Consider the following 23,885-nt stretch of genomic DNA (forward strand, 5'->3'; position numbering starts at 1 on the left):
GCCGCCGGTTCCAGCCCTGCCCTCCCGGAGCTGCCAGAGGCTCGCGGGTCCCGGACACATCCCGCCGCCAGGGCTGCCACCGGGGCATGGGTGCCGCGGGCCTGCTCTGGGTTTCCTTGGCTCTCATCACGCCGGGGGTGCTCGGTGAGCTGGGAGGGGGAGCACGGAGGTCGGGACGCGACTGTCTGGGTCAGGGGAGGTCTCTGCGCCGCCATGCAAAGCAGAGTCCAAAGCGAGAAGGCGGGGGCAGTGCCAGACGCTTGCCTGCCTCCCGCTGGCTCTGGGGGGACCCCCGGGATCTCTTGGTCCTGAAGGTGCGCACTCTAGGTCCCCGGGGCTGGGACCACCGGACCTGGAGGCTGCACTGCAGAGGGGCAGAAGGGGCACTGTGTGATCTACCTGGGGAGGCGGTGGCGTGCACTCGGGGTGCCTCTGGCTCCCCCCGCGCCTGTCTCAGCAGGTGCTTCTCGCTCTCAGACCGGAGGTCCCAGGGGCGCGCACGCTCCACGCTCCAGTGGGCGCGGGAGTTTCTGCAGCCGCTAAATGCGCTCCAGCCCAGTAAAAGCAGCAGGTCCTCCCGCTGCCTTTCCTGAGTAACAATAACGCCTAGTGCCCAGGCATGGTTCCCACTATGTATTTATTTATTTTTGACTTGTAACATTGGTAAGGAGATCCTAGCCTTTAAACTCCCGGAGTTACTTAGGAAACGTGAGACATGAATTCAAGCTAGTTGTCCTGATGCTATTTACCTTCTGTCATGGTGAGGGTGCCAGGCGATCTCATTGAATTTTATTGGTACCACCTCCAACCCTCAAGAGTGGCATAATTTAAAGAGGTGTTTTAAATTTTTTTTTTTTAAGATTAGAGTCTCCTGGAGAGAAGATAGGTCTAACTACCTCCAGGGTACAGTGAATTCCTAGTTTATTGAGAAGCTCATTGGAGGCAGACCTCAATAACTGGGTGACTTTGGGCAAGTCGTATAGCTCCCTGATTCTCAGTTTCCTCATCTGTGAAATGATGCCAATGATAAAACGGACTTCCGGAACTGCCCTGCGTAGCAGGTGAAATTGGCAAATGAGAGTGAGGTGTTAGCTGCTACTACTAAATATCAGTAATAAGGCTGCACTGCATGAACCGTTCTTATGGAGCCAGCGTTTAAGCTTCGCCACCTCCAGCTTGTTAATAGAACCACAGAAATTGGTTCTATTACAACAGATTTTGTCTGCTTCCTGACATTGAACTTTCTCCTGACCATCAGCTCCCTTTGAATGCACATTCACAACTTTCCCTAACCCCGCTCTGAGGCACAGTTGCAGACCTGACTTCTCAGCAGCATGGCATTCCCATTTCTAAGTTTCAAAGAGGTTATTATCAATTGAAAATCGAATTCTTCCCTAGCCCTGCCAATTCATCCTTTCTTCCAAGTAGGCCAGAGCATCCCCTCCCAGTACCAGAGTAGGACCCTCCTATCGCTCAACTCCAGTCACAACCTCCTCTCTTACAGGCCACTCTGATCTCAGTCCTTAATTTTTCCAATAGTGAAAATCAGAATTTTGAAACTATATATATAATCGTTATTCCACTTCTTTGCTCAAAAATCTAAAAGGATTTCCTACTGCCTGTGGGATTTTAAAAAAAATCAAATGTCTTCAGCCTTTCAGGCCATTTGTAATTGGATCTCATCTAAGCATGATCCTCCAAATCCCCATTCTTCTGATCATGAATGTACCATTGATGGTCTCCGCTGACTGTTGTTTCGTGGTTCTTCGTTCATGCTTTGCTCATACCCCCATCCAGACTCCTGCTCCTACTGTGTTCCCTCCCTAGACTATCCCTTGACTCCTGGCCAGTTCTTGCCCTTGCACATGCTTAAGAGACTCTTAAGGTACCTTTTTAAAATGCAGGGTTCTTGGTTCCACCTCACCCCCCAGAGATTCATAGGTTTGGGTTGTGGCCCAGGAAGCTGAGGTTTACCAAGCTCTCTGGAAAATTCTGAGACAGGTGTCTATAGGGCACACGGCTGTGAGCAGTCCTATGGGCAGCAAATTTCCTACTTAGAGTCTTGCTCCACTTCATTCTTTTGTCTATTTGCATACCCTGATTCACATTTCCTTTACTGCTCATATTTCACTCTTGCCAAAATTCTCAACTAGGCATTTTCTTGTTTTCTAATCATCTACCTCCATCAGAGATCAGATCCTTTTTCTGTTGATTAAAACCTGCCCAGGGCTTCCCATTACATTAGAACAAAATCAATGCCCCTTATCCTTGACTCCAGGCCTCTGCCTCTCTCTCTGAAATTCTCTGTCCTGTCCCCTCACTTCCTCTGCCCCAGCCACATTGACTTTCTTTCCATTCCTTGCATGCATTCAACGTTTGTTTAGCCTTTGCACTAGGTGTTCCCTCTGTTGAGATGCTATTCCTACAGATCGTCTTGACTGTCTCCTTCTGGACAATCAGGTCTCAGCTTCACCTTGACACTTCTCTGACTCTCACCTGAAGCAGTCCTCCCCCAGGTCACTCTGGGTCACATAACCACATTCTATTTCCCAAGGAGCCCCATTATCATACAAAACATTCTTGTTTACTTATTTACTTGTTTGGGGCTTGTTCCCTCGCTGGAATACAGGTTCCAGTGGAGCAAGACCTTTACCTGTTTCATTACCCAAAGAATTCTAGAATGAGCATATAACTAGGAGTTCAATAAGATTGTTCTTTTCAGAAGCATCGAACAGACTGTCAAACTTCAGCGGGAAGGTAGGGGAGGCTTGGGGGGGGGGCGGTAAGAGATCAACCAAATGACTTGTATGCATGCATATAAGCATAACCAATAGACACAGCCCCTAGTGGGGCGGGGGGGGGGGTGTGAGGGCAATGCTGGGGGAAGGTGTGGTGGGGAAGGCCGGGGGGAGGTCAATGGGGGGAAAAGGAGAGAGATGTTCTACTATTTGTAGTACTGTAAGAAGAAAGAAAGAAAGAAAGAAAGAAAGAAAGAAAGAAAGAAAGAAAGAAAGAAAGAAAGAAAGAAAGAAAGAGTTCTTTTCTTCCTGTAACAATGGAAAAGGTATTCTTTCTGCTGACAGTCAACTCCTCTTCCTGTGTTCATGATCACCTTCCATCCCCTCTCGCTTTGGAAGGACTTTACTTCTGCAGATGTCCCTGACTTGCATCATTGCATTTATACCACTTGTTGGCTCAAGCCCATCAGCAGTTAAACATGCCCTGGGACGTCTTCTGTTTTGGGAAGGGGGACTTCTCATGACACCGTGGAGCTGCATTTGTCTGCCCTTCTTCTCATCATTCTCAGCAAAACTCATCGACTACTTGCTCACATGACGTTATCTCCTTAACCCACTCCACACAGGCTTCTTCCCCCCCCAATCTCCAAAAGCTGCTCCCAGCAAAGTTACTACTGCCCTCCATGCTGGCAAATCCAGTGGTCATTTTTCTATTCTTGTCTTTCTCAGTCTTTTAGCAAAAGCTGAATCCTTCCAGCCCCTTAAACAGCCCCATTCCCGTTTTCCAAGGCAAGACACTGCGTTTTCTGTACCTCCCTGGCTGCTCTTGTTCCTTTTTGCTCTATCTCTAAATATTCCAGGGTCTGGAGGCTCAACGCTTTTTTCTTCCTAAGAGATCTCATCCAGTCTCATGGTTTTAAATACTATTTATATATTAATGACTCATTATCTATAGTCCTGACCTATCTCCTGAGTGGCAAATTTGTACATCCAACTACCTACCTGGCATCTCCATCTGGAGACCTAGTAAGTATGTTAAATATACCAAATCTAAAGTGGAATCAATTTTGTTCCTACAGCACCCTAACACACACACACACACACACACACACACACCCCAAAAGCAAAAAAATTGGTTCTTTCCCATCTTAGTTAGTACATGGTATTACCATCAACCCAGTCGCTCAAGTGAAAAGCCTGGAAGTTATTACTAAATCCTCTCATTTTCTTGTGTAACAAAAAGTCTTAATTCTATTTTTTAAATACATGCCGAATTTCATCCACTTCTCACTATCTCTCTGTGGTGTAAGCCTCACTTTTCTGTCTGAACTACTATAACAGCCTCCAGACTGCACTCTTCGCTCCTGAAAGTAAAAGTTCAGTCCATTCTCCACCCAATTGCCAGACTATTCTTTTTAAAAAGTAAATCAGACCACATGACTCTCCTGTTTGAACTCTCCAAGGATTCAACTCAGGATCACATCCAGACATCTTCCTGTGGCCTGAAGAGCCCCTGTGATCCATCCTTTCAGAGCCTTCTCACTGGATCTCATGCCACTCTGTTCTGATCACTGCATTCCAGCCACACTTGCCTTTCATGTATCTTTTTGTAAAATATATTTTATTGATTTTTAAAAATATATTTTATTGATTTTTTACAGAGAGGAAGGGAGAGGGACAGAGAGTTAGAAACATCAGAGAGATCAGCTGCCTCCTGCACCCCCGCCCCCCCCACTGGGGATGCGCCTGCAACCAAGGTACATGCCCTTGACTGGAATCGAACCTGGGACCCTTCAGTCTGCAGGCCGGCGCTCTATCCACTGAGCGAAACTAGTCAGGGCATCCTTTTGTCCATCTTAAAGTGTAGCAAATCCATCCCTGCTGTAGGCCTCTGTCTTAAAATGTGGTTGTTCATTGATGCATCTCCTGTGCTGAGGACAGTGCCTTGGTTAATATTCATAACCGTCATTCAAAAATGATCAAGTAGCCAGTGTTAAGGCATTTGACTATAATAATTCGCAATGATAATTTCTCCTACCTGTTTTCCGACTGAATTTTTGGTTTTATTTTTATTATCCTCTACAGTTATTCTCCATTAATTTCAAATGGATTTCTAAGCCATTCTAGGTAAATCCCCTTGGATCCAAATAAAAAGTTCAATGTATCTTGGTTCTGTAGAAACTGTTTCGCCTCGTTAGTTTTCACCATGGTTTAAGGGATGGCTATGTCAATGTCTTGCCACTATCTTCTATTTTAGGTCCAGTCATGATCGACTCTGATTTTTATTCTGGGTTTTAGGAAGATACCTGCAGGATTAAGAAAATTTGTATTACTTAATAATTCATCGACTAACCTTCCCTTTTCTGATATGGAACAGAACATGATTGCTGGAAATTCTGTCTCTGATCGGGGATTTTGGCAGTTTCATGACTAATGAGAGCTAGTGTCTGCCAAAAGAGAAAGAGTCCCAAATTGTCCTAATTGGGATAAAAATTTCCCACATTTCCCACTATTTTCCATCTGGGAAGTGTTATTCTAATCTCCTTTCACTCCAGAAGGCCATGCTATAAAGTACCTTTCTGCTTTTAATACTTCAAAACCTTACACCATATCGTTGCTGCTGATTAAATCGTATGGACTTACATTGGCTTTCCAACTGGTAGCGAGTTATTTGGCATTGTCCTTATTTAAACTGGATAATTGCAGGTTAAATCACTTGCTTGGAGTCCATTGGCACAAGTAATGTCATGGTCATGAAGTAGGTCAAACCCTGTCTTTTCCTAGAAAGTCTTGCTGTTTGGCACAGGCCTGCACTAGGAAACATTTGTAGGTGTTAATAGAGGAAACTAAAGCAATTCAGGGAAGAAACAGAAGGAGACCTGCAGTGAGGTCTGGGTACCAATAATGATGGCTATTCTTAACCCAGGCTCTCTGACTTCTCCCACGGGAGTGTTGGGCTGCAAAAAGGCTGGGTCTGGCTACAGCCTTGGGAGCTCTGCCTTTGTGTCAGTCCATAATTTTTCTTTGACTTTCGCCTGTATCTGTCTCAGACTCATTTGAAAAAAATAATTAATAAATTTCATGTTCAAATATACTGCCATTCTGGAGTTAAAAGTTTTCCAGGCATATCCTCAAGTATATGGGTATCACAGATTCTTAATCTATCTCCTAGGATAAAATTTGCTTCGTCATTAATATTATTATTATTTAACTAACAGGAACTGACTTGAAATGACTAGTTCCTTTTACCTAGTACCATTCAGGAAGAAATTACTAAGCTCTCTTAGAGAGCATGTTATTCCACTAGGCTAATGGAATACAATCATAAAGAATAATAAACATTTTTTATTGGTAGGACCTAAAGTTTTAATCTCTAAGATAGTAATATGAATTCATTAAAGTAATGTTAGAGAATCCAACATGTGCTCAGCATATAAGGTCTCTGATGTACTTGAGTTTCCGTTGCTATCCCGGAAAACTTTTTATTTGTAAGGTTTTCATTTTTATTTATGAGGTTGAAAGAATATAAAACTACTCCAGGGTATCTATGGAATTTTATGAAAAATGATTTTCTCCATCTCTTAGTAAAATCTCTAAAATCTAGCCTAAAATGTCTTTGAACTTCTGAGCTTATTTCTTTGTGTATGCACCCCTAACTGCAAGATCTGTTGTTGTTGTTTTGTGCCAGAAATTTTTGGCCCATTTTAGGTTTACCTTCTAAAGATTAAAGTCGTCAGTATATTGGTGACAAAGCAGAAGCAGAGTGCAAGTTTTAGCCTCTCTTACTTTGATATTCCTGTGGTTTTGTCTCTAGGTCAGTGTAAGTTCCTGCCAAGCTATCCTTATGCTAAGCCTAAAGTTAGGAGTGATCGGTCTGAGTTTGCTGTTGGGACACGTTTGCAATATGAATGCCTTCCTGGGTATATAAAAAAGTCGTTCTTTACCACCTGTCTAGAGACCTCCCAGTGGTCAGATCCTCAGCAAAACTGTAAACGTGAGTATTCTATAAAAGAGGCATCTTTGGGTCTATTAGTGAATCTCTGTGAGCTAACCTGTTATTTTTCACAGAAAATAACCAGCGAATTAGTAAGTCCTCTTAATGAAGAGGATCCTGGGTTCTGCATGTTTTCTTTTACTCCTAAGGGCATTGAGTGTTGAGGTTAAATCATCACAGCGGGCCAACCCTGCTTACCTGTAATCTCCATGAACTTGCTCTATGCTCTCTGTACTGTGTTAGAGTGAGTTGTAAGTTAGTATGCAAGGAATATTAGTTTCACTTCATTCTTACCCCATTTATTCAAGAGATATTTTTGAGTAACTAAAAGGTATGAAGCTTTAGGCTAAGTGATAGGGCTGGAGAGAACCAGCCCTATCACTTAGGTCTACTAGTCCTTTCCTGTGAAGAATTCCTTTACTAATTGTAAAGACTGACTTTAAACAAATACTATACTATGATGTGATTTCACTCATTCATAGAAATAAATTTATATGGGATCATAGAGAAGTAAATAAGAAATTCTGTCTAGATGAATTAGGGAAATTCAGGAAATGAGGAAACAGCATATGCAAAAGCACCAATATATGAAAGAACATGATATCTGTGGAAAATAGAAAAATTCAGGTGGTTGCAGTACGAGGTGCGTGGTGAGGAATAGTAGTTGATTAAACGAATTGGAGCTTAACTGTGACAGTCCATGATTTTTTTCCCCGATCAACAATGGTTAAGACATTGTAAGTTTTTAAATGTAGGTAGTGGCATGACCGCATTTGTGCTTCTGAAAGATAACGTGTGCAGTGGTAGATGTGCATAGAAGATGGAGACCAAGAGCCATCAGAGTTAGAAAGGGAAATATTGTTACTCAATCATCCAATGAGAGATTAAAGCAGCAATAACATAGCTGGTTTGGAGAGTTTTGGAATTCAGTCACTAAAATGTGGTGACCAAATGAATTAAGGACAGGGGATAAAGAATGAGTTACAGAAAGGAAATGGTGACTGTACGTGTGCTTTTTTTAAGCCACAAGGCTTGGTAAATGATGCCATCACCTGACAGAATATAAAAAGGGGAAAGAGAGATTATAATTATGGTTCACCACAAATTATGTTTGCATGCACACTCAAAATATAGACTATGTTCTTTAAACAAATACGATTCTGGAGTTGACTATTCCCTTGGGAGATAGAAATTTTGTAAATGTCAAAAATGTCTTTGAATAAATAAGCTAGTCAGCAAGTCCAGTCAGGTTGGGATTTAATATAAAACACCAAAGGTCCCTCAAATTCCAGTCCCAAATCCTGTCGTTTTGTTTTCCCCTGTAGGTAAATCATGTGTGAGTCCTGGAGAACTCCTCTATGGCTCTGTCCACACACCCAATGGTATCGTGTTTGAGTCAACAATTACATTTTCTTGTAATGAAGGGTGAGTTGGCAGGAGAGATCTCCAGGGCACAGGGGTTTTACAGCAGCCTTCCAAGAGAGATCTGAGGAATTGCCACCTACTCTTCAAAATAGATAAGCAAAAAAAAGAATCGCCTACCTGAACTGCTCTGTAGACTACCTTTCAGGATTATCCACTGGAGAGGATCCCTAGAAAACAAAAAGGCACTTGGGCTACTCCCCCGTCTTCCCTCTTCCAATTTTAAATCTCTAGCTTTACACTTTTATTTGGCTTTAGATTCTTTAGCCTTTGGTATGAGTCCTTAGTCTATTACTGCTATTTGTCATACACGGTTTTCCATGTTTTTGCCATTCTTTCAGTGGACAAAGAACTAAGCTTTCCTAAAATGTACATGTAGCGGGGAGATGATCACTCATCTCTTTGTCTTTAGATATCGACTCATTGGTGAATCATCTGCTACATGTGTTATCTCACCCGACAATGTTGTAACCTGGAATAGGGACATGCCTGTTTGTGAATGTGAGTAAAATGATCCCTGTATTGCACCCTATGTAATTCTGCTTATATCCTTCTAGAGGGAAATTAGGCCTCTACGTATCAAAATGAGTACCCAGGAAAGTTAGAGTTGGTTTGGGAAGTTCTGGGCACAGAGGTGTGGTCTGTTTACATTCTTCTACTCCCTCCTATTCCTACCGCACTTTCCCTTGATGATAAGTTATTTTATAGTGAGTAAGGGTTTAAATCTAAAATATGCTATGAGATTACAGACTGCCAAGTTTATACCATGCACAATGTAGGTCATCCCAGGTGCCTCCTACAACAGTTTATCTGTGTTCTGGGGATGGGCTCTACTGACCAGATCATAGGTTCGTGTGTGTGTGTGTGTGTGTGTGTGTGTGTGTGTTGTGTGGGTTTTTTTTGAGGTTTCATCAGGGAAGATTCATGCATCTTCCTACCCTGCTCCTCCTATGTATAACCATCTTTGAGATAAGAAAACATAATTTCAATAAAATGGGTTAATTGTAGGTTGAATTAGAGTTCATTTTGCAAGACTGAAGACAACATTCCTAGAAGATATAACATTAAAATGTTTTCTTTCTTTTCCCACCGAACCCCAAAAAGCTATTCCTTGTAAGTCACCCCCAACCATCTCCAATGGGACATTTGATGGCAGCACTACAGATAACTTTTACTATGGAATGGTGGTGACTTATAGGTGCCATGTTGGACCGAATGGGAAAAAGCTCTTTGACCTCGTGGGTGAGAAGTCAATATCTTGCACCAGCAAAGACAATCAAGTTGGCACCTGGAGCGGCCCTCCTCCTCAGTGTATTAAGTTAGTCAAATGCCCATTTCCAAAAGTTGAAAATGGAATTATGGAATCTGGATTTAGTCGTTCCTTTTCCTTAAATGATACTGTGATGTTTAAGTGTAAGCCTGGCTTTACCATGAAAGGCAGCAACAAGGCATGGTGCCAACCAAACAATAAATGGGACCCTCCACTGCCGCATTGCTTGAAGGGTGAGTTGGGCTGAAAATTCGGTGATCTATAAGTGAAATGAGACCTTTGATTGAGTAGATAGCATGGTGCCTTTGAGAAGAGGAGGAGAAAGATAGTAGAGGTGGTTGGGTATCCTTGTTAAAGAATTTGAAAGTAACATCTTAACGTTGAAGAGGTAGGAAATTTACCATATTTTGGAATAGTACAGGGGAATTTAGATGCTTAAAGGGGGGAAAAAGGAAATAGAGCAGAGCCAAGGATCAGAGATTTTTCTAAAACATGATTACATTTTATTTAAATTGGGATAAATAAATTCTCAATCTTATTGGCCATGAGGTTGGGGGAAGTTTGCTAATGTCAGTATTTGATTCAAAAGACTGTAGACATTATACATGCTCATGTTGAATAATGTAGCCTTTATGCAATGAGGTTAGAATTAAGATTGAGTCTCTTCCCTCATTCTTCCTTTCTCCCCTACTCTTTCTGAGAAATGTCTAACTTACAAAAAAAAGGCAACATTTGGAGCCCCTCCTACATGACTCAGAACCTTCATCGTTTTGGTTTGGGGAGCAGGAAAATTGAGGTCGATTTTGGTAGTGATTATGTATTACCAAAGTTTGAACCCCTTGACTACAATATTAGTGAGAGGATAACCAGGTCATTTTAGTTAAATGAAGTGGAAAATGATGAGTGGATGTAATGTTTCCTGGTACCGATCCAAAGAGACAAAGCAGGTGGTGGTATAGTTCATCATGTCTAAAAACAGTAATGTATGTTGGCCCCCTCCACCTCACCAAAGGCATTTCTGCTTTACATTGAGAAGGGGTGACAGGACCATCTTCATCCCAACCCCTACCAACCCCAAGTTGGCTTAGGTTGTAGAGAAGAAAGTTCTTACTTCAGAAATAAAAAGCCTCTGGTCCTGCTCTTTTCTCAGGGTGTCTACCACCTCCACATATCCACCACGGTACTTATAACAAAATGGATAAGGAATTCTTTGAAACTGAAGAGAAAGTGTCCTACAGCTGTGAGCCTGGCTACACTCTCATTGGCACTAACCCTATATGGTGTACATCCTTGGGAACCTGGAGCCAGACAGCCCCCAATTGTGAAGGTGCTTAAAGCTCTATTCCATCTTAAGGGAACTCAACTGTTAACTGACTCTTAGTGTGCTAGCCTTGTCTCTTTTTTTTCCCCCTAGTGAAATCATGTGATGCCATCCCAAACCAACTTCTCAATGGCCAGGTGGTGGCTCCTCCTAATCTCCAGCTGGGGGCAGAGGTTTCTTTTGTTTGTGATGAGGGGTGAGTGTGAGGTGACAGGGCCTGAACTGAGACCATGACTCATAGTTAAGCATTGCAAAATGTAATTTGTAAAGACAGTTACGGTTCTTCCCCCTGTCTTAGCCTTTTTCCCTTTTATAATTAAGAATTCTCATTCTCTTATTAACCAAACCCTACTGGTTTACTTCAAGTGTACGTATTGTGCGTGGCCAGCCCAAACTGGGAGTTACCCACTTATCAATTGAAAAAGCAAAGTTTGGGGTCACAATTTAAGGCCCCTCTTTTGGAGATGAATAGATAATAGGGGTTTAGTAAGAGGGGCTCTTTGGGTGAACTTAGGGAACAAGATCTTTGATGTCTTCTTTACTTTGAACATGAGGTTGTTTTCATTCTACATGGTCAAGAGAATCTTGACATTTGGATACCAAAGAGAAAAGGGAGAATTTTTTTTTAAAAAAATATGTGATTGTTAGGATATTTCTGAAGTCTTCACCTGGTCTGATGTTGGACTTTTTCCTTAATGCTGGACTTTTTTCCTTAACCCTTAAATGCTGAAAATAATAGAGCTAATTTATACCACTTACTTGAGAGAAGTGATTAAGTCCATGCAACTGAGAACTGGTTTGTTCTGATGATGATTTGCTGCCCCTTATTGTTTAAGGTACCGTTTAAATGGCAAATCTTCTAGTCAGTGTGTCTCTGAAGGAATGAGAGTACTCTGGAATAATAAGTTTCCTGTCTGTGAACGTGAGTAGAAGCGAAATAAGTACGAATCTTGCCTCTTGAATTTTGGTGTGTTCTCGTGCATTTATCTCTTATAACATCTTATCCATATGTGTACTCTGAACATGTACATGCCACTCTTCGGTATGTTCTACCATGCAGACCAAAACTGAATTTATTCAGTTGACTTCATATTGAGTCTTCTATTTATATTAAGGTAAACGCTCTTATCCCACTGGAACCGAGCAGCACTGCTGTGCTGAAATGGTGTGGTGTGTGTTCCTATCCTAGTACCTCTCCTGATGAGAAGCTCTTGGAGCTAAATGGAAATCAACCAGCCGTTCTGGAGGTTGGCACTTTTCCCTTTGTTCTGAGACTCACTCAGGAAAGGTGTGCATCTACCAACACAGCTATAAATAATTAACAATATGACAAGTATCTTAAAAATATGAGGTCATTCTTCCAAACTCTTGATCACTTCCTGTGGCTTTTTCAAAGGGATTCAGCATCAAAGGGTGAGAAATGACTGTAGTGAGGCTGAGTCCCTTTCGTAGAAGAGAAGAATGTGCATTCACCACTTGTAGCCCCCACTGTGTGTTTGAAATAGGCATCCGATAATTTGTACATTTCAGGTATTGTTCTTGTTCCTTTCAGGTACTTGCATCTCTCTGGGTTCTCATTTCAACCTTATGAAGTAGCTTAATTTATACAATAGACTGGGAAACTGAGGCTTAGAGAGGGTAAGACTTGCCTAAGGTCACTCAGCTATTCAATGACAGTGGGAATTTGAGACCAGGTCTGAGTCCATATTTCATTAGTCCATGGTACCTCCCCACATGTGATTAGCATGTTATTAACATATTATTTTCACAACTGTTTGCCTTTAGTTTTATTAAAATTGATTAGACTCAGAATTATTTAATAAATTCTCTTTCATTGTCATTGTTCGATCAAGATGGTACTTTTAAGTCCTATATTGATGTGTTTGCTGAGCAGCAAAAGAAAGGTAAGAATTTAGGAGCTTGGGGATAAGTAGGGACTCTGAGTCCCTAAGAAATAAATTATACAGATTTCTAAGTCTGTTTCTGATAAGGTGACATAAACTATATTTGGAGCTCTAATCTACATCTGAATCTTTTTCTTGTCATAATCAATATCACCACATATTTCCTTTTCTATTTTTCAGGGATTCTTTGTGATCCTCCTCCTCCTATCCGAAATGGTTGGAATAGTTATGCTTCTGGCCCCATACCTCTTAACACTTTGGTGAGGTACACTTGTCCCCCTAGCTACCGCATCATTGGAGAAAAGAATCTTTTTTGTATAAGTAAAGACCAAGTGAAAGGAATCTGGGATAAACCTGCTCCTACATGTGAATATTACAACAGAAGATCTACTTGCTCTGAGCCTGTAGTACCAGGGGGACACAAAGAGAAAAGATCTAGACCACCATACAGACATGGTGATTCTGTGACCTTTACCTGTGATGCCAACTTCACCATGAAAGGAAACAAGACCGTTTGGTGCCAAGCAAATAGAAGGTGGGGGCCGACACCACTACCAACCTGTGAGAGTGGTGAGTAAGAGAGAAACTCAACCTGAATCGGGGGGGTGTATCCTTGCATTTCTCTGCAGATAACGTTTTGTATCATTGTGAACAAAGAACAGTGTCGATGTGTAAAGGGTAGGGGTGAAGGGGGAAGCATGGCAAAGGGTGAAAATTATCGTTCCCTGTTTTAGTTTTAGTTTTTGTCACCAAGGGCATGGATGTTCATTTAACAAACATCAATAGAACAGAAAATTTTAAAGTATGATGAGAAAAAGTAATTGAACACACCTAATAATTGAACTGAATGAGTCTCACAAGATGAGAATTTGATGGTACTGTGTGAATTGTGTGGTTTTAAACAACTTATATGAGTTAATGTTAAAATAAGAAGAAATATACCCAATGTTTTAGAACCCACCTGTAAATAGATGTTAATACAGTCTGGCAGAAATGATGCCTGTTCTATGAGACATCTATAAACACTTTCTGAAGTGATGCACTACTTTGCCAAGTCATCTCCTCAGACATAACATTTCAAATCAAATGACTTTGAAAGTAAGGATTACTATAAGTTCTTCATTTATTTTATTTTTATTTATTTTTTTAAAAAAATATTTTATTGATTTTTCACAGAGAGGAAGGGAGAGGGATAGAGAGTTAGAAACATTGATGAGAGAGAAACATCGATTAGCTGCCCTCTGCACACCTCCCACTGGGGATGTGCCCAAAACCAAGGTACATGCCCTTGACCGGAATCGAACCTGGGACCCTTCAGTCCACAGGCCGACACTCTATCCACTGAGCCAAACCAATCAGGGCTCTTCATTTATTTTTTACTGAGGTTTATGTTGTTGCAGAAATCTAAATCTGAATTTTAATCGTACAATTACAGGGACTATCATATTTGACAACCTATTATAATAAAAAGTAGGTATTTCTTTTCTTAGTGAAGAACAATATCAATTGATTCTAAATCAATCAAGCTGAAAAACTATTAGAAAAATATGATTCTATATATTTGTAGATAGATATATAATCTTGGAGGTAAGGAAGGTTTGAAGATAGCCACAATATGAGTGACTATAGAAAATAAGCCATTATAAAGATTTAGGTTGACCTATATGTATTGACATGAGAAGATAACATAAGCAGATTATTAAGCAAAGAAAGAAAGATGTAGAATAAGATGTGAGTGCACATATACTCACCCAATATGTATGTATATATGTAACACATATGGTATTCTATAAAACTATATTACTAATATTTAGCAGGATAACCCCTTAATAACATGTGACTTTTGGACCAGAGAATAGGCTTAAGGATAGGATGAGAGTATTTGTAAAAATGGACTATTTTTTTGGTAAATGAAAAACTTCACAAAATCATAAAGAGTAACTAAAAATAGAAAATAAGGAACTCTATGGTGTATAAAATGGATATTACATCACACTTGTTTTAAAGAATGAGTTGAAAATTTATGATGACTGGTTACCACAGATTAAGTGCCATTTAGTTGGGTGAATGTACTATGTCAAAGTCTAGATTGTGAAGGATGTATCATCTGATGGCCTTTTGTTCTAATGTGTGTGTGTAAAGATTTCCCCCGGGAGTGTCCACCACTTTCCATGATCCCCAATGGACATCACACAGCAGAGAATGTCAGCCTCTTTGTCCCTGGACTGTCTGTGACTTACAGCTGTGAACCTGGCTATTTGCTTGTTGGAGAAAAGACAATCCGTTGTTTGTCTTCAGGAGACTGGAGTGCAGTCATTCCACAATGTAAAGGTACCCCAAATTTACAATCAGTTTTCAGAAATTAGGCTATTCTGTTATTTGGCTTTGCTTTGTGCATCTTTGACTTGTTTCCACAGAGGCCCAGTGTGACGCTCCAGGAACATTGCTCAATGGCCAGATAAAGGGGCCTGCAAGTCGTCGAGTTGGCGTAACTATAACCTTTTCCTGTAATGAAGGGTGAGTGTCTGGAGGACCTAGGAGATTGAATTCATTGGGCTTCTCCATGCGTAGTATGACCTGTGAAGGCTCCTCTGTGAGGATCTGTGGAGAGCCGCGGGTGAGGTTATGAGAAATAATGCTAATAAGAGTCGGTGCACACAAATTAAATGAGTTTGTATTGAAGTAGAGGTTATTGATCCATATCACCAACTGTCTAATAGTTCTGAATGACCACCCTCTGTCTCCAGCTATCGATTACGAGGCCAACCTTCTAGTCAGTGTGTAATTGCTGGAGAGAGAGCCTTATGGACCAAGATGCCAAAATGTGAAGGTAGGTTATGCAAACTGTGGTTTGAACCTAGTTACTTACCTGAGGCTCAACAGAGCACTGAATTCTTTTAACTAAAAGATGTTGATTCAGTCATTACTATACAGAACATTATAGAGCAAATATCTCTCCGAGACATCTTTAAGGCTTATAACAGAAGCATCCTTCAGTTACCTCTCTATTCTCTGCTTATTCGAGTAAAACAGGCTTCCTAGGCTTTTCTTTCTCTAAATCTAAGTAGACTTGTAAGCCAGGCCATGCACATAAATGAGAGGGCGTATTCAGTAACAGAAATCCAAGGATCAGCAAGATATATTTTTTCAATTACGTTGTTACTAGAGGCCTGGTGCACGAATTTGTGCATGGGTGGGGTCCCTAGGCCTGGCTGGCAATCGGGGCGATTGGGGCTGTCTCACCCAGTCCCAATCAGGGCCTCCTGGTCAGGGGGAGAGATGGGGGGAGGGACTGCTGAAGGTTGGCCAGCCATGGGGAGGGACAGGAGGAAGTTGGCCAGCCACGGGAGGTTGGCTGTGGGAATGCACTGACCACCAGGGGGCAGTTGAATCATAGCGACCGGTTATTCTGGTCGTTCAGTTGTTCAGTCATAACGTTCACTTAGGCTTTTATATAGAGAGATAGCTGCCTTGATGGTTCATCAGCAATTCAAATATCCTAGGACCCTGAACCTAGGAGATGAGAGTGGCATCAAGTCTGAGGCTTTCTTATGTGTAGTACAGCTACAACCTTGTCATTTCTCTCTAATTTCTCTAGAAATCCTTTGCCTACCACCTCCTCCTATTCTCAATGGAAGGCATACAGGCAACCCTTCAGTGAACGTTCCATATGGAAGCACAGTCACTTACACTTGTGACCCGGGCCCAGAGAGAGGAGTGGACTTCATCCTGATCGGGAAGGACACTCTCCGTTGCACCACTGATAGTCAGAAGACTGGGATCTGGAGTGGTCCTGCCCCGCGCTGCGAACTTTCTACTCCTGGAATTCACTGTCCACCTCCCCAGATCCTAAGAGGCCAAATATCATCTGGGCAGAAAGATCAATATTCATATAATGACACTGTGGCATTTGATTGCTCGTTGGGCTTCACCTTGAAAGGTAGCAAGAGAATAAGGTGCAGTGCCCAAGGCACATGGGAGCCCTCTGCACCAGTCTGTGAAAAGGGTGAGTGTTCCAGGACCAAGAAAAGGTTCTACTGATTTCTTCTTTTCTAAGAATTATAAGTAGGGATTTTGGGTGTAAGCAGGTTATTTTTCAGTTTGTATAGTGTTTATAAATTATGTAGAAGGCTTTTTACACACTACACCCACCATTTGTTCATTTCGTAGAAGTGTCCTTGGGAAAAATAACATTAGGAACCACTAAGTTGCCCATTTCTTTATGGGAAAAATGTGTATTTGTGTTAATACTGATTTCTTAAAAGGGAGGTCATCAAAGCCCCCATTGCATGGGTATATGAGAATCTCCCATTGAGATCATATGAGGTGATTCCTTAAGAAAGGAAGAAATGAGAGGAGGTAAAGCACCGAGTGGAAACTGAACAAAATCTGCAGCAGCCTAAGTGCAAAGAAGAGGGAAAGATCGAGAAACAGGGATCCAAAATTACCCCAAGCTGGGCTGTAAGATACCTTCTGCATCATACAGCTGCCACCAGGGAGGAATTACAGTATTAATGCCCATTTCTTTGGCTGTTTCTCCATGTTGCTGTTGTTTAGACAATAAAATTTTTTTCTTTCTTGTAGAGTGCCAAGCCCCTCCTGAAATCCTCAATGGGCAAAAGGAAGATCGACACAGGATGCGCTTTGAGCCTGGAACATCCATAAAATACAGCTGTGACCCTGGCTATGTGCTGGTGGGCAGGGAATCCATACATTGCACCTCTGAGGGGGTGTGGATTCCCACTATCCCCAAATGCAAAGGTATCAGGACTTGCATGCAGATGTTTTGTAGTTTTGAGATTGCTTGAGTTGATTTCTCATCCTCGTCTCTTCTTCTTAGTGGCAGAGTGTGAACCTATAGGAAAGTATCTCTACAAAAAACCCCAGAATCGAGTGATTAGACCAGATGTTAAATCTTCTTGCGATGAAGGGTGAGTGAGTGCTGGCTCAGCCTGAACTGGGTCTGGCTTATCAGCGCGTACTGCAGGCTCTGTGTAAGCTTTTACCTCAAAGACCCTTCCCTGGCCTGTGTCCATGGAAGTGCTAATCTTGCTAGTTTTCCATGTATGGGAACTACTCCTGTGCAATGGGTGATGGAGCGGATGCTGGCTGCATTCTGTTCCTATTGCTTCTTGTCCTGAACGTGGTGAGTCTGCTTTTGAGCCAATAGCGCTTGCTTAGTTTAATGGTCACTAGACGGCAAAATGACGCGACTCTATCTCTAGGTCCAGGTTAGGTGAGAGTGTTTATCAGCTGTGTCAAGGCACCATTCCTTGGTTTATGGAGATTCGTCTTTGTATAGGTGAGTGACACCTATGTGTGCCCTGGGAGATTTCTCTTTTAGGCTATGTTGTGGGAATAGAAATATTAGTCTCTGTTTCATTAACTTTGTCAACAGTTTTTCTGTCTTTGTACTGTCATCTCTATCCACTTCGAAGCATAGCAAGCACTTAATTTAAATGTGTTCTGTCACTGATGCTCTTTTGTAATTTAAGTGTATAAGATGATGAAAGCAGCGAGTATATGAGCCACCATGTTTAATTTGGGGTAAGCTGTAGTTTGGGGAGAAAAGGAGATTGGTGTGGGATCTAATCTCTTATTCTGTATCTATGGCTTCATATGATCTTGGGTGATTTATGTAACTTCTTTGAAATTCTATCCCCTCACCTATAAATTCAGCATAAGATTACAGACTTTAAAGTTATTTTACCTACATGGTATTATCTCTACTTTTTAAATGATAAAACTGTGTGTCAATAAGTAGATACTCAATCAACAATAAGTATTCTTGACTCAACTATCAAATAACCTCCGCACAAGGATGAAACTCAAAAAAAGGCTTAATTCTATGCCCCTCTACCTTTTATTCATCTATTGTTTATTTAAAAAAGAATTCTTGTTTTAATTAATAATTTACTACAGGCCTTTACTCCCTCACTATATGATATTGATGTACATGTTCACTTGTGAGCTTTGATATAACGCATATCATCAAAACTCACCCATATCCTCCAGGAAATTTGATAACAGATTCATAGCCAACTTCCTTTCTCTTCTTTGGTGTTTAAAACTGAAACAGAATGATATGGTCACTTCTCATCTCTCCAGATATCACCTGCCCACGGCCCCCTGTTATCGACAATGGGGCACACACAGGGAGTTCCTCAGAAGACTTTCCATATGGAACCACAGTCACTTATTCCTGTAACCCTGGGCCAGAGAAAGGCGTAGAATTCAGCCTCATCGGGGAGAGCACCATCCGTTGTACAAAAGATGGTCAGGAGAGGGGCATCTGGAGTGGCCCTGCTCCTCTCTGTAAACTTTCCCTCCCTGCTGTTCAGTGCTCACATGCCTACCTTGAAAATGGATACCAGATATCGGGCAAGGAAGCCCCATATGTCTACAACGACAGTGTGACATTCAAGTGTGTTGATGGATTTACTTTGAAGGGCAGCAGTGAGATTCGTTGCAAAGCCAATGACACCTGGGATCCTGAAATACCCGTTTGTGAGAAAGGTAAACAGCCCAATGGGGAAAAATAAGGTATTTACTTACTATTCTCATCTCCCACCCAAAACTACACTCACGGAAAAAGTCAATGGGGCACAGATTACTATCCTATTGCTTTGATCTGTAACAATGTTCTATGTGTGTTGTATATGTTCCTTGTGTGAATGTCTCTTGTATCCAGAATATATTCAAGGTAGATACTGAGAAGTCTAGTTCTTTCAAACGAGCAGAAAGCATTCAGTAATGAATTAGAGCTTTATGATCCTTGGCTAAGATGTTTAAGATTATCTGTTGTCAAATGTTGTACTCTTAATGTTCTTGAGTATAAGTTCTTCTTTTGTTGGTATTGATGTGGGAAGTTTTTCCTTCAGACTGCCAGCCACCTTCGGGGCTGCACCACGGTCGGCATACAGGCGGAAACAGGGTCCTCTTTGTCTCTGGGATGACTGTAGACTACACCTGTGACCCTGGCTACTCGCTTGTGGGAAACAAATCCATTCACTGTATGCCTTCCGGAAATTGGAGTCCTTCTGCCCCTCGGTGTGAAGGTACTTTAGCTCCAGAGTTGCCTTCCCTTTGATAGCAAGCATGTGTGAGTAATTCCAGCTGTGTTCCTCCAGAAGCACCATGTGAGCCTGCGGGAGAAGATGTTCAAGAGCTTCTAGCTGATTCGCGTGTGATTCAGGTTAATACATCCTGTCAAGATGGGTGAGTATGAGATGATCCATCCAGAGAGGGACCCCACTTGGTTTAGTGCATTAGTTGCACCCTCAGCTTGTCTTGGTGACTCTTTTTTCGGCTCCTCATTGCCACACTCACAGAGAATATCAGGTTCCAAAAGTCTAAGTAGCATCTCTGACTTGTTAGTTCTTTTTTTGACATGGAAATAGCTTTGCTGTGAGCAACTCCCATCTAAAAAAGTCTGCTTACTGGGAGGGTCAAGGGTTTTCATTCCTCTGTACCGAAGTTCTTGTGTAGGAGTTCCTGTGTATTTGTGGTATGAGGAGGTGAGGTTTCAGAGACGTGATATTGGGAAAAAGAAATGTGTGATAATCTCTCTCTAGGTACCAGCTGACTGGGCATACTTATCAGAAGTGTGAAGATGCTGAGACTGGGGTTTGGTTCCGAAGGATTCCACTCTGTGAAGGTAAGAGAAAAATTAAAGTTATAAGTGAGGTGGTTGGGGGTTAGAAATGGCAGGCCACATAAGAAGTAGCTTATAACTACTTCAACTATCTGTGTTCTATCTCAATGTACCTGAGATAAGAAATATCTTTCACAGTTTAGTCAGCACTGTCATTGACAAGTAAAGTTGTCAAGTAGGAACTATATATTTGGCATATATCTGCTAATTATATATAGTATATATATATAGTTGTATTTATATATATAATATATATATTTCTAATTTTTATTAATATAGTTGTATTTCTTTCTTATTACTTTATTGTATTTTTAAAATTTGGGGGATGTATATGTATTACTCATATAATCAGAAATGTTAATAAAGCTGTTTTGATGAGAACAATGCAGGTTGTAAAGCTAAATAATTGTATGGTTATGTGTCATAATGCAGTCACATAGTTTTATTTGCATCCCAATGACGACTGTCCGCCTTGGTACACTAGCTGAAGCAGCATTTCTCGAATCTCTTCTGCAGCTATTCACTGTCCATCTCCACCAGTGATTGACAACGGGAGGCACACAGGTGTGATGGCAAAACAGTTTCTTTATGGAATTGAAATCTCTTATGAATGTGACCAAGGATTCTCTCTTCGGGGAGAGAGAAACATCCGATGCATAAGTGATTCTGAAGGACATGGATCTTGGAGTGCACCTCCCCCACGGTGCTTTAAACCTCCTCCTGTGGCCCACTGCTCTCACCCAGAAGTCAAACATGGATACACGCTGAATAAAACTCGTTCTTCATATTCCCACAATGACATTGTATATGTTGCCTGCAACCAGGGTTTCATCATGAATGGCAGTGACTTGATTAGGTGCCATACCAATAACAAATGGGTGCCAGGTGTACCAACGTGTATCAAAAAGGGTAAGTTATTTTAAGAAGTTAACTATGGGATGTTGCTTAGAATAAGGAAATGTTTTTTGAATCTGCATTTGCCATTTGAGCTAAAGAAAAAGATGTAAATGTTAAAACAATGATAGTGTTTTTCAAGATACCTGCCTTATCCTCTCAGTGAATTCTCTCCCCTCCTCCCCATTCCTTACTAAGTCAGTTGAGCAAAAGTACATGAAAGGATTATGGTTAACTTCCAAAGTGATGGCTTCTACAAAATTTATTATTTTTCTTAAATTAGAATAATAAAAATTCACTTATCATTTTAGGGGGTAAATGTTGGCAGTAATATCGCTTGATAATTTTATATTTAAGGCTATAATACCAGTTAGAAAGAGAACTTTTGGTGTTCAGAGGCATGAAGCTGGCCTTCAGACCCAGTGAATTGTCTTTCTTGTCATTTTAGTTATCATTCATCAGTTACATTCCTGTCCATGACTAGGTGACCATGTACAACAGGGACTGGCAACTAATGACACAGGAACTGAATTCAGCTCACCAGAACTGTTCTCTTTGGCCAACACAGTAGTCTCTCTTTACGTGAAACCCATATCCAAGCCCAAGATCAATGTTGAACCTGTGATTCAGCGAGGGCCCCCTCTGCTTTCCTCCAAGGCGACAGTTGCTTGAATTGGGCTTTGGCTGTCATTTGTAGAAGGGCACATTCTTTCCCCTTTGTCATATCTGGTGGCTTCACTCCATGGCTACTTGGGTGACCCTTAGAGTACAAGCTTTCTGCTATTTAAAAGGAAAATGAAAGAATACTATTGGCTGATAGAGTACAACTGTGGGCTGCAACCATTGAGGTTTCATTATCTTACTTTTGACATTTTTCTTCAGGTCATATACCCCATATGTAGGCAGTGGAAATCTCTGGCCAGTACTGTTGGGTTTGTGTGGAATGGGTATTACTAGATACCAATTGGTTGGCCTGTTGCCGGCATTCTTCCTATATGGCCATCACTCACAGATAGTGCTGGCTATGTGTTCCTCTGTACTAAATTAAAGACCCTTTTTTATTGGTGTTTAAGCCTTCGTAGGATGTCAACTGCCATTTAAGATGTCCAATGGGAATCATACTGGTGGCGAGAGAGCTCGATTTTCTCCTGGAATGTCAATCGTGTACCGCTGTGACGAAGGCTACCTGCTGGTGGGAGAGGCACTCCTTATTTGCACACACGAGGGCACCTGGAGCCACCCTGTCCCTCTTTGTAAAGGTGCATTATTTATTTTTTTAACTCAGATTTGTCCCAAATAAATATATGCAGTTAGGTACTTTCAACTTAAAGTCACCAAATAAATGCCTCAGTTAGATAATTTAATTAGATGTATTTCCTTGGATTAATACATGTAGTTGATATAAATACCACAGAATAAGAAAAATGACTCAGAGTGTAGTCTCTGTTGAGTGATCACTTATGAAGACATTTAAATACAGAAAATTGAAATGCTTATGTAAATTAAACAACCAAAGTGTAGATTGAAGTTACACAGTGATTGTAGTTATTATAAGTATGCATCTGGCAAAATACTAATGAAAAAGCACAATGATTTTTTTTCAATGTATTTCCTTTGAGTGATGGTAGGATTATGGGTATATTTTTTATGTTTCATTAAGCATATGGAATATGAGAATTGAGTTAATATGTAATATTTGTTGAGCACTTTTGGCTGTATGTCTGATACTGTGCACTGCATTTTGAGTGCATTGTCATTTAATCTTTTTGAGAACCATATGAAGGTGGTGCCATTATTATTCCCATATTAGAGATGAAGTCTCAGTAGAATGAAGAGATTTATAACTTTTCCAAGGTCACACATTAGGAGGTCCTAGAGTCAGGATTCATCTCCAAAATCTCACAGGACTGACCCCTACACTGAAGAGATGAAAGAAGAAAAGAGGAAGTATGTACGTGTATGAAGAATTGGAGAGTAAGAGTCGGTACTGATAAAACAATAATTTAGAATTTGTACCCATTTAGCCCTAACAAGTCATTAACATTAACCAGCTATTAGTTAGAAACTAGAGCAAAAGGCAGGAAAACAATCAGGCTTAAGTTACCTAGAGGTTATTGAAATAGATGGCTGACACTGAAAGACTCTACCTAGGTTGTCATTTTGTTATTTCAAGGAAGGTTTCTTTACTGAGAATTAACTAAGTTAATGGTTCCATAGAACTTTCCATTAAGAGCAGTGTCTACCTCATGGGTAAATTAGATTCCTTTCATTTCAGAGTTAAACTGTAGCTCCCCAGAGTATATGAATGGAATCCAGAAGGGGCTGGAGTCTGGGAAAAAGTACCAGCATGGAGCAGTTGTTAATTTGGAGTGTGAAGAGGGATATACCCTGGAAGGCAGTCCCCAGAGCCAGTGCCTGGAGGATCACGGATGGAACCCTCCCCTGGCTGTTTGCAAATCACAAGGTAAGTACAAGGGACTTTGCTGATACTCGTCTCACTAGAGAAAGACAGTAAGAGGTATCCCTCAGTATTAAGGACTCCTGGATTTTAAATTGACATAGGCCTGTAACCAGTGATATGATAGATTTGAAGTAGGTTATCTAATCTAGAAGAAGTAGAACTTTCTGAGGATGAGGGAAGTAAAGAAAGAAAGTAGAGGAACACTAACTTAAAAGGTGCAAAGCTAA

The 23,885-nt window shown here is 41.2% G+C and overlaps 1 protein-coding gene across 1 annotated transcript in view; it reads left to right on the forward strand.

Moving 5' to 3' along the window:
• Positions 1-7,329: 7,329 nt before the first annotated feature.
• The window catches only part of CR1 (complement C3b/C4b receptor 1 (Knops blood group)), a 92,745-nt gene continuing 76,189 nt past the window's right edge, over positions 7,330-23,885 (forward strand). The window contains exons 1-18 of the mRNA XM_023758999.1: positions 7,330-7,375; positions 8,058-8,157; positions 8,567-8,655; positions 9,259-9,657; positions 10,575-10,751; positions 10,839-10,941; positions 11,582-11,667; positions 12,830-13,219; positions 14,792-14,980; positions 16,248-16,655; positions 17,234-17,410; positions 17,490-17,580; positions 17,875-17,951; positions 18,758-19,165; positions 19,531-19,707; positions 19,780-19,867; positions 20,224-20,306; positions 20,820-21,212. Coding sequence (XP_023614767.1) covers positions 7,330-7,375; positions 8,058-8,157; positions 8,567-8,655; positions 9,259-9,657; positions 10,575-10,751; positions 10,839-10,941; positions 11,582-11,667; positions 12,830-13,219; positions 14,792-14,980; positions 16,248-16,655; positions 17,234-17,410; positions 17,490-17,580; positions 17,875-17,951; positions 18,758-19,165; positions 19,531-19,707; positions 19,780-19,867; positions 20,224-20,306; positions 20,820-21,212 — 3,481 coding nt within the window. The remainder of the gene's footprint in view (positions 7,376-8,057; positions 8,158-8,566; positions 8,656-9,258; positions 9,658-10,574; positions 10,752-10,838; positions 10,942-11,581; positions 11,668-12,829; positions 13,220-14,791; positions 14,981-16,247; positions 16,656-17,233; positions 17,411-17,489; positions 17,581-17,874; positions 17,952-18,757; positions 19,166-19,530; positions 19,708-19,779; positions 19,868-20,223; positions 20,307-20,819; positions 21,213-23,885) is intronic.

This window comes from Myotis lucifugus, unplaced genomic scaffold (assembly GCF_000147115.1).
Source record: "Myotis lucifugus unplaced genomic scaffold, Myoluc2.0 scaffold_145, whole genome shotgun sequence".
Classification (NCBI taxonomy): domain Eukaryota; kingdom Metazoa; phylum Chordata; class Mammalia; order Chiroptera; family Vespertilionidae; genus Myotis; species Myotis lucifugus.